The sequence below is a fragment of the Pseudorca crassidens genome, chromosome 8, assembly GCF_039906515.1.
Source record: "Pseudorca crassidens isolate mPseCra1 chromosome 8, mPseCra1.hap1, whole genome shotgun sequence".
In the NCBI taxonomy this organism is placed as follows: Eukaryota; Metazoa; Chordata; class Mammalia; order Artiodactyla; family Delphinidae; genus Pseudorca; species Pseudorca crassidens.
This window is the reverse complement of record NC_090303.1, coordinates 53,441,844-53,452,793: the sequence shown is the minus strand read 5'-3', so window position 1 is coordinate 53,452,793 and position 10,950 is coordinate 53,441,844. Positions and strand designations below refer to the sequence as shown.

General features: G+C 42.0%; 1 protein-coding gene across 3 annotated transcripts in view; it reads left to right on the top strand.

Annotated features, from left to right (window-relative positions):
• Positions 1–274: 274 nt before the first annotated feature.
• Positions 275–10,950, top strand: part of CFAP69 (cilia and flagella associated protein 69) — a 73,882-nt gene continuing 63,206 nt past the window's right edge. For all 3 annotated transcript variants that reach the window (XM_067746482.1, XM_067746480.1, XM_067746479.1), the window contains exon 1: positions 275–631. In XM_067746482.1, the coding sequence (XP_067602583.1) occupies positions 512–631 (120 nt within the window). In that variant the 5' untranslated portion in view covers positions 275–511. The remainder of the gene's footprint in view (positions 632–10,950) is intronic.

The following is a 10,950-nucleotide window of genomic DNA, read 5'->3' as shown; positions in this document are numbered from 1 at the left end:
TCCTGCATCCCACATCCATCCCTCATCCCTCTACCCGCCCATGCTTGTTTCAAGGAGGCCCAGCGCAAACTACAAAGACTGAGACGCACATGTCGCCAAGGTAACACTCCACTGTTACATACCGAGGTCTTCCCCCGCTTTTTCTGGTACGCAAGCAAACCCAGCCCCTCCAAGTTTAGAGGTTCAGATAAGAGTTTGGGGTAGTTTGGATCCTCGGGCTTCCGTAGGTACTGGCGCTCCAGCAGCCTCTGGCCCCGCCCCTAGCAACGCATTGGCTTGTTAACAACCTGCCAGCAAGCAGGCTGCCTAGGTACGCCGGTGGGCTGCCTCCGCGGCATGCGGGTGGCGTCGCGGTGGCCGAGTCCACGGCCGGACCCCCGGGACCTTTCGCGACTCTAGTGGCTCTCAGGCGGCTTTCACTTCTCGGTGGCGGGGCCTCTTGCAGTCTCGCGGCTGCGGGCACAAGGTAGGACAGGAGGACACCCCCCACCCCTCACTCCGCCGCACAGCCATGTCTACAGCGGAGGCTGCGGCGACGGCCCAGGCCCGGGCACCCGGCAGCACGATCAAGTTCAGCAGCCCTCGCCAAATCCCGGTAGTCGGGGTGGTGACGGAGGACGAGGAAGCGCAGGTATGGCCAGGTGTCTGTGCTTTGGAGGGTGTGAAGGCGGGGGCGGGGGTTGAGATCTGGGGGCGGAGATGATGCCTGGGGGCAGCAAGGGAGGAAACGGGGGCCTGAGGGGAAACCAGGGGAGCCCGGGGGACTGTGGTTCCAAGCTCAAAGCTGATCCCTTTGAGAACTGCGCCGCCTGCGAGGGGAGTTGGCTGTCGTCGACCAACCTGTCTGGGGACTCGTGTCTCGAGGTCCTCCCGGAGCGTCCCAGTAAACTGAGTAGGAAAGGTTTGGCGGCTTTTCTTCGAAAAGTGTGACCCCACGAAGGACCTGAGAGGGAGGGAAACATTCTTAGCGAAAATTTGGATTTGATGACCCCTTTGTTTGCACTGGGCTTTTATATGTAGATCGCTGTTATCGTGTGATGTTCTTGATATAGGGGTAAATCCTCCCGTGTTTAAATTTGCTGCTACCAAAACCTGCACCTGGAGGGGAGGGAAATACTATTAAAATTAGAAATTTAGCAACATTTTTATATGAATTTGGAAGCTGGTTAGAAGTGCGTCGGAGAGAATTGGGATCGAATAGAATTGATTTATTGTGCTTGTATTTGGTTTTTAGTTTACTCTTTGTCTTACAAAACTAGTTCTTTCGAATTTCTGTTGAGAAATTTCACTTCAGAACCCTGGCTTGGATCTCCACTCGTAGCGAGGGTGTTTAGAAACTCCAAGGCGTTTGTTTCATACTAGGGTTCCATTGCTCTTCCCCAGAGATCCATGATCAAGCCTTAAATTAACGTGAATTCTATGGAGGAAATTTGCCCTACCTCCTCACGCTGATGGTGTGGGGCTACTATGGGAATTCCTGCTGAGGCTTCACAAGTCTCAGGCTGCGTCAGGAACCTTGTCTCCTGCGTCCACATCCTGGAGGATCCTGGAGAGTTCCTTAGGAGAGGCTAGTTGACTGGGGACCTCTTCTATGGTGGGAGTAGGGTTGCACTCTCTGAAGATGGCCAGACATTCAACCCACAGAGAAACAACACTTCTGCATGAGGAGGAGCAGGTGTTAGGGGAATTTACCTAATCGGGTTTGTGGAAGTATTCCAATCCAGGTGCAGATGATTTTGAGGAACAACAGCTGTCCCTTCACTCCCAAGGCTGCAAGGGGGCTCAACACTACTGCTGTTCTGCCAGGCATGGGGCAAAACTGACGAGTAGGTGAATTTGGTATCTGATGGCTGTCATTCTTCCTTTACTTGGTATTAAAAAAAAAAAGAAGGGATAGGGTCTCAAGGTTATAGGAGGCAGGCAAGAGTGGGTTAAAAAGAAGAAAAAAGGGGAAATACTTTTAACAGGCTGTTGCCAAAATAGTCCACAATGTATCAAATAATGCAGAACAAGTATACCTGTGTATATGTGTGTTTATTTTCTCCCTTCCCTTTCCCTTTCTTTTCCTCTTTCATTACTGCCTCTTCTTACAGGGCCTAGGTTTCTCCTCCGGGAAGAAATCAGTTTGTATTAATTAAAGTTCCTACCCTGTTAATAACTGCTTCTAGGGATATTAACATTTTTTATAGTACTGAAGAAAAAGGCAGTTTCTACCAAAAGAAAGGAAATCGAATAAAGACATCTTAGAGCTGGGAGAAATGGTCTCTAAGCCTTCCTGGGTTTTGTTTGTGGTTGTTTTTACAAATGAGGACCCTAAGGCCACGAGAAGTTAACTGAGAGTTACTCAGTTTCTTTACCGGCAGTGGAGTCTAGTGCTCTTTGCCACTTAAAGTGATAACCTTTATACACCTCTGCCTTGGAACTCTAAATGTTTCCAATCTTTTCAAACCTTTCCATATTTGCAGCCTCCTCCTCTTCCTAGTGACAGTACAGTATATCCTAGTAGCTTAAAGTGAGAATGTGGAGTCTACCTCAATCCATTAAGCCAGCTTCATCATATGCTTGAGAAATCACAAATTGTTCACCCTTTATCTATTTCCTATTTATTTAAATGTTGTTCCTCTTATTATAAAGGATCAGAAGCCCTTTGGAGCAGTGATTATTCAAAATTTAATGTGCATTTGGAGCACCTGGGGAACTTATTAAACGATATAGATTCTAATTCTGTAGGTCTGGGTGGAGCCCTGGATTCTGCTTTTCTAACAGGTTTTCAGGTGATGCCATTGCTACTGGTTGAAGGACTCCATTTTCCACTCAGAGTAGCAACACTTAGTGTATCATAGCTGCAGTATGGTATGTACAGTGTGACAGTTTCACAGCAGCTAACTCCTGGAAAGCCATAGGAGATGGTTTTACATGGACTCAGATTATAAAACAAAGTAAACAACAACAATAAAAATTCCAACCCTCCCCCTGCCAGGTCAGACGATATGGTACCAAATGGGGCTTTAAAAGAACTACTTGCGGCTTCCCTGGTGGCGCAGTGGTTGAGAGTCCGCCTGCCCATGCAGGGGACACGGGTTCATGCCCCGGTCCGGGAAGATCCCACATGCCGCGGAGCGGCTGGACCCGTGAGCCATGGCCGCTGAGCCTGCGCGTCCGGAGCCTGTGCTCCACAACGGGACAGGCCACAAAAGTGAGAGGCCCGCATACAGAAGAAAAACAAACAAAAAAAAAAACCAAAGGAGGGCAGAGAGGGAAAGAAAGGAGTAAAACAAAATTAAAACTCTTTAAAAAAAAAAAAAAGAACTACTTGCTCTCCTTTCCTGTCACCACAATGCCTCAGTCAATCCTGGATTAATGTCACATCCTTTGGGTCTCACCTCTTCCTCGCTTCCCACTCCATTCACACCACTTTACCATCCTCCTTGCTACCTCTGAGTCCCACCTGTTCTTTCTTTCAGGCTTCTGCAGTAGCTCCTTATTGCTTCCCTCGCTTAATATCATTACATTGACCAGATCACTCAACTCTCTCAACCTGTTCCCTTTTCTGTAAAACAAGCCTGTACTAGATGAGTGTTCCCCAAACTTGGGTGACCATCACAGTCATCTGAGGAGCTTTTCTTAAAAAAACCTGTACATAGCTGGGTCCTTCCCTAGATTTACTTAATCATAATCCTTTAAGTGATTTTTAGCCTCAGAACCACTGAACTAGATGGTATCTAAGGGGTCTGCCATCCTCAGAGTGCCTCAGGTCCACTTCTTGTCCTGTTTGCGAGGTTTCCCAATGTATAGTCTGTACTTTATCTGTACCATGTACTCTGCTTAGTGCCACCTTCATGAGGGCAGAAACCTTCTCTGTTGTTTTTTTCTGTAGTGTCCCCTATTATCTCCCAGTAGCATCCAGCACAACACCTGGTACACAGGAGGGGATATTAAATATGTATTGAATGAATGCCCTCCCCTCTTTTCTGAATTTAAATCTTACCCTACCTTTAGATCCTACCTCTCCACCATAAAGTAACCCCCAATAGGACATACTTCCCATTCATTTTCACTCTCACAGACCTTCTTCTCATAAATGGGTGTAGTCCTTGGTCTGAGTTTCTCACCTAATTATCAGTTGTTTTATGTTTGTTACTATTTCATGTGTCTTGTTTTGTCTCTCCCTCTCCTTAAGTGTAGAACATATATCTTAATACTTGCGTGTCCCTCCCCTCTCAACTCTGAGTTCAGAGTAGAAATTTAAGTCCTCATTAGTAGCTGATAAAGCCTTCTGTGTTCCAGCCACCCTGGCCTCCTAGCATCTCCTCAACCATGCCAGGTATACCCTGCCTAAGGGCCTCTGCACTTGCTATGCCCACTGCCTGGAAGTTTTCCCCTTCCTATCCATGGCTTGTCCCCTTACCTCCTTCAAGACTGCTGAAATTTTACCCACTCTGTGAGTCTTTTGCCGACCACTGCTTAAGCATCCTAGCACTTTCTACTCCCGTTTCTCCAGAGCATTATCTTGCAATACACTGTATAACTTATTGTCTCCCCCAAAGCATATCAATTCTTTATAAAAGCAGGAGATTTTTTGTGTTTATTCAATACCATATCTTCAGCACTTAGAACAATGGCACAATGGAGGCACACAGTAATATTTGTAGAATAAATATGATTGCGCTTAGTTTTTTGTTTTCACTTGCATAGTATCATGGCTGAGCTTCCTTGCCCAAATTTGCTTTCCGTCTGAGAACCTGCACAATCTGCTAGTTGATGTCATATCCTGCCACTATCTGTAATACTGCCATGGACTGTGTCCTTAAATTGCCTACCCCTGCTTTGGAGTAATTGCTAGAAGTAGCCTCTGTGGTCAGCTGAGAAGTCAGGCAGAGAATGAAGGTGCAAAGAACCAGTGTTTCTGCATCAGACAGCCCTGCTAGCCCATATACTAGCTATGTGACCTTAACAAGTTAGATATCAGGGCCTCAGTTTCAACAACAGGGATAATCTATCTTCATATGGTATATTTGAGGATTAATTAAGATATAACGTACCAGACACATTAATGGACCATAATAAATGTTAGATCCTTTCCCTATAACTAAGTATCAAAGGAGCAGGACTTTCCCCCTTTGAAATGTTCCTTGGTAAAGTGGGAAAATAAGTTCATTCTATAACTTGACGTAAGTGGAGGTCTAGTTTTCTTCAAAGCAGTTTATTAAGCTTTTGATCTTAAAAGGTTTTGTTAAATGTTTTTACAATTTCTCCATAAACATCTTATGATGATAATAACAGCAATTATTTTTATTTTTACATCCATATGTTCTCTCTTCTATACCCTGCCTGTGTGATCTCATTTACCCAGACTGTTCCAATTATTACTTTAAGCCTGTGACTTAGAAATCTCTGCCCCAAATTTAACTCATTTCCAGCCTCAACACAAGCTTCTCCCTCCAGCATCCCTGTCTCAGCAAATGGTGCCAACCACTTATGTAATTCCTCAAGCCTGTACGTCCTCCTTACCTTTTCCTTCTCTTTCCCACCAAATCAAATCACTCATAAGGTCCTGCTGATTCTGCCTCCTTGATGCTTTTCATTCCATTCATTGTTGTGTATCCCGATTGCCACTGCCTTAGTCAAGGCCTGAAGTCACAGACTGGTCTCCCACCTCCAGTCTAGATCTTTCCAGCTCAGTCTCAGCAGACAGAATTATCTTTTTTATTGTTACATTCCTCTGGTTAAAACCTGTGGAAATCAATGAAGACCACCCTAGTGAGAACGAACAGGGGCTTGCTGTTCAGAGCTTGCTATAGAAAGAGAATCTGCCAGCATTGCTTACATTTAGCAGAGACTCCCAAGACAGGCAGGGGAGCTTTACAGTGAATAAAAGGGAGGCTTCTGTATTGCTCTGGTTGGAGGCTGTTGCCTTGGGGAAGCTGGAAGTGAGCTAGCTAGAAGCAAGGCAACCTGTGTGATTGATTTGGGAAGCATACTTGTCTTTTTCTGGTTGGCCCTGAGAGACAAATTGGGGTAAAAAATAGGGAATCTGACAATCATTGACCAGATACTGACTTTTCTGAGCCAGTTGCTGCAGAAGTTGTGGTTTGACTCCCCAGGTTGGTTGCTACAGAGGTTGTAGGACAGAGTTCTGTTGCTAGATATAGTCTGGCCTTTGTCTGTTTTTATATCCAGTCTCTCAAACCATTCAATAGCTTCTGATGATCATTAGCATAGTATACAAGGCCCTCTGTAAAATGGGGTTAATAATAGTATCTACCTCATAGAATTCAGTTAGTAAATTCATTTAGTGCTTACAGCTGTACCTAGAAATAGACTTTGTCTAATAAGTTTTACCTATCACTATTATTGTTATTATCATCATTATTATTCATGATTTGACCTCTACTTACCTTATCAGCATCATCTGTAGCTACTATCCTCTGAACTATCTTCTCCAACCTACTGAATGTCTCACCAGTCCTGTAAATGCCATGTTTTCTCTCATCTCCAGGCCTTCACACATGCTACTTCCTTTGCTCCATTTCTCAAACCTTCAGTTCATCTCACAAATCCTACTCAGTCTCACCTCTGCTTGAAGATTACTTCTTCCAGAAGCTGTCCCAGATTCCCATCCCATTCCCATTCCCATCCCTCCTCCCCATACCATTCTGTCCCCATCTATATAGTTCCAGAGCACACCTCTCAGCCAGATTGATAGGTACTTGAAGTCAGGGCAATGCGTTCCCCACACCTAGCACAGTTTCTGAAATGTCGAAGCTGCTTATAACTATGTATAGACGGAGGAAAAGGCTAAGGGAGGGAGGGAGAGAGGGAGAAACCTTAAAAATATAATATGTGCCATGCAAGTAAAACACAGGGTAACAAGAAGTAGTAATATAAGATAAATTTAGAGATAATACAAGATAAATCTATGTTTTAATCTTTATACACTCTTTCTTGGAAAAGTTATACCTGCTCATTTGGGGGAAAAAATTCTGAAAATACATACAGGTATTAAAAAAAATTTTTGCTCTGACATTTCAATATCTTTTACAACCCTCAAAGCCAATATTGCAGAAAATCGGAAAATAAAAACTCACTATATATATTTATTTCTCTGAGAACACAGGAAGAAAAAGGACAACTGAGGTAGTGGCAGATGGCACTGTTAAATCCCAAAACCTTAAAAGGCAAAACTCTATTTATCAAAAAACTTTGTAACAGTAAATTTAATAATTTAAACAATTTAATAGTAAGATGTAACAATTTTAATGGTAATCATAATACCAAGGATAAATAAGTATATAGTAAATCCCTTTTTTTTTATACAGCAGGTTCTTATTAGTCATCAATTTTATACACATCAGTGTATACATGTCAATTCCAATCACCCAGTTCAGCACACCACCATCCCCACCCCCCCACGGTTTTCCCCACTTGGTGTCCATACATTTGTTCTCTACATCTGTGTCTCAACTTCTGCCCTGCAAACCGGTTTATCTGTACCATTTTTTTAGGTTCCACATGCATGTGTTAATGTACGATATTTGTTTTTCTCTTTCTGGCTTACTTCACTCTGTATGACAGTCTCTAGATCCATGCACATCTCAACAACTGACTCAACTTCGTTCCTTTTTATGGCTGAGTAATATTCCATTGTGTATATGTACCACAACTTCTTTATTCATTCGTCTGTCGATGGGCATTTAGGTTGCTTCCATGACCTGGCTATTGTAAATAGTGCTGCAATGAACATTGACGTGCATGTGTATTTTTGAATTATGGTTTTCTCTGGGTATATGCCCAGTAGTGGGATTGCTGGGTCATATGGTAATTCTAATTTTATTTTTTTAAGGAACCTCCATACTATTCTCCATAGTGGCTGTATCAATTTACATTCCCACCAACAGTGCAAGAGGGTTCCCTTTTCTCCACACCCTCTCCAGCATTTATTGTTTTTAGATTTTCTGATGATGCCCATTCTAACTGGTATGAGGTGATACCTCATTGTAGTTTTGATTTGCATCTCTCTAATAATTACTGATGTTGAGCAGCTTTTCATGTGCTTCTTGGCCATCTGTATGTCTTCTTTGGAGAAATGTCTATGTAGGTTTTCTGCCCATTTTTGGATTGGGCTGTTTTTTTTTGTTTTGTTTTGTTTTTCGGTACGTGGGCCTCTCACTGTTGTGGCCTCTCCCGTTGCGGAGCACAGGCTCCGGTCGCGCAGGCTCAGCGGCCATGGCTCACGGGCCCAGCCGCTCCGCAGCATGTGGGATCTTCCTGGACCCGGACATGAACCCATGTCCCCTGCATCGGCAGGCAGACTCTCAACCACTGCGCCACCAGCGAAGCCCTGGGTTGTTGTTTTTTTAATATTGAGCTGCATGAGCTGTTTATATATTTTGGAGATTAATCCTTTGTCCGTTGATTCATTTGCAAATATTTTCTCCTATTCTGAGGGTTGTCTTTTTGTCTTGTTTATGGTTTCCTTTGCTGTGCAAAAGCTTTGAAGTTTCATTAGGTCCCATTTGTTTATTTTTGTTTTTATTTCCATTACTCTAAGAGGTGGATCAAAAAAGATCTTGCTGTGGTTTATGTCAAAGAGTGTTCTTCCTACGTTTTCCTCTAAGAGTTTTATAGTGTCTGGCCTTACATTTAGGTCTTGAATCCATTTTAAGTTTATTTTTGTGTATGGTGTTAGGGAGTGTTCTAATTTCATTCTTTTACATGTAGCTGTCCAGTTTATCCAGCACCACTTATTGAAGAGACTGTCTTTTCTCCATTGTATATCTTTGCCTCCTTTGTCATAGATTAGTTGACCATAGATGTGTGGGTTTCTCTCTGGGCCTTCTATCTTGTTCCATTGATCTGTGTTTCTATTTTTGTGCCACTACCATTTTGTCCTGATTACTGTAGCTATCTATATAGTCTGAAGTCACGGAGTCTGATTCCTCAGCTCCGTTTTTTCCCCTCAAGATTGCTTTGGCTATTCGGGGTCTTTTGTGTCTCTATACAAATTTTAAGGTTATTTGTTCTAGTTCCGTAAAAAATGCCATTGGTAGTTTGATAGGGATTGCACTGAATCTGTAGATTGCTTTGGGTAGTATAGTCATTTTCACAATATTGATTCTTCCAATCCAAGAACATGGTATATCTCTCCATCTGTTGGTATCCTCTTTAACTTCTTTCATCAGTATCTTATAGCTTTCTGCATACAGGTCTTTTGTCTCCCTAGGTAGGTTTATTCGTAGGTATTTTATTCTTTTTGTTGTAATGGTAAATGGGAGTGTTTCCTTAATTTCTCTTTCAGATTTTTCATCATTAGTGTATATGTAAGAGATTTCTGTGCATTAATTTTGTATCCTGCAACTTTACCAAATACATTGATTAGCTCTAGTAGTTTTCGGGTGGCATCTTTAGGATTCTCTATGTATAGTATCATGTCATCTGCAAACAGTGACAGTTTTAATTCTTCTGTGGATTCCTTTTCTTTCTCTTCTCTGATTGCCATGGCTAGGACTTCCAAAACTTTGTTGAATAATAGTGGTGAGAGTGGACATCCTTGTCTCGCTCCTGATCTTAGAGGAAATGCTTTCAGTTTTTCACCATTGAGAATGATGTTTGCTGTGGGTTTGTCGTATATGGCCTTTATCATGTTGAGGTAGGTTCCCTCTATGCCCACTTTCTGGAGAGTTTTTATCATAAACGGGTGTTTAATTTTGTCAAAAGCTTTTTCTGCATCTATTGAGATGATCATACATTTTTTCTCCTTCAGTTTATTAATATGGTGTATCACATTGATTGGTTTGCGTATATTGAAGAATCCTTGCATCCCTGGGATAAATCCCACTTGATCATGGTGTATGATCCTCTTAATGTGTTGTTGGATTCTGTTTGCTAGTATTTTGTTGAGGATATTTGCATCTATATTCATCAGTGATATTGGTCTGTAATTTTCTTTTTTTGTAGTATCTTTGTCTGGTTTTGGTATCAGGGTGATGGTGGCCTCATAGAATGAGTTTGAGGGTGTTCCTTCCTCTGCAATTTTTTGGAAGAGTTTGAGAAGGATGGGTGTTAGCTCTTCTCCAAATGTTTGATAGAATTCACCTGTGAAGCCATCTGGTCCTGGACTTTTGTTTGTTGGAAGATTGTTAATCACAGTTTCAATTTCATTACTTGTGATTGGTCTGTTCATATTTTCTATTTCTTCCTGGTTCAGTCTTGGAAGGTTATACCTTTCTAAGAATTTGTTCATTTCTTCCAGGTTGTCCATTTTATTGGCATAGAGTTGCTTGTAGTAGTCTCTTAGGATGCTTTGTATTTCTGCAGTGTCTGTTGTAACTTCTCCTTTTTCATTTCTAATTTTATTGATTTGAGTCCTCTACCTGTTTTTCTTGATGAGTCTGGCTAATGGTTTATCAATTTTGTTTATCTTCTCAAAGAACCAGCTTTTAGTTTTATTGATCTTTGCTATTATTTTCTTTGTCTCTGTTTCATTTATTTCTGCTCTCATCTTTATGATTTATTTCCTTCTGCTAACTTTGGGTTTTGTTTGTTCTTCTTTCTCTAGTTCCTTTACGTGTAAGGTTAAATTGTTTATTTGAGATTTTTCTTGTTTCTTGAGGTAGGCTTGTATAGCTATAAACTTCCCTCTTAGAACTGCTTTTGCTGCATCCCATAGGTTTTGGATCGTCGTGTTTTCATTGTCATTTGTCTCTAGGTATTTTTTGATTTCCTCTTTGATTTCTTCAGTGATCTCTTGATTATTTAGTAACGTATTGTTTAGCCTCCATGTGTTTGTGTTTTTTTTGTTTTTTCCCTGTAATTCATTTCTAATTTCATAGCGTTGTGGTCAGAAAAGATGCTTGATATGATTTCAATTTTCTTAAATTTACTGAGGCTTGATTTGTGACCCAAGATGTGATCTATCCTCTAGTATGTTCCGTGCGCACTTGAGAAGAA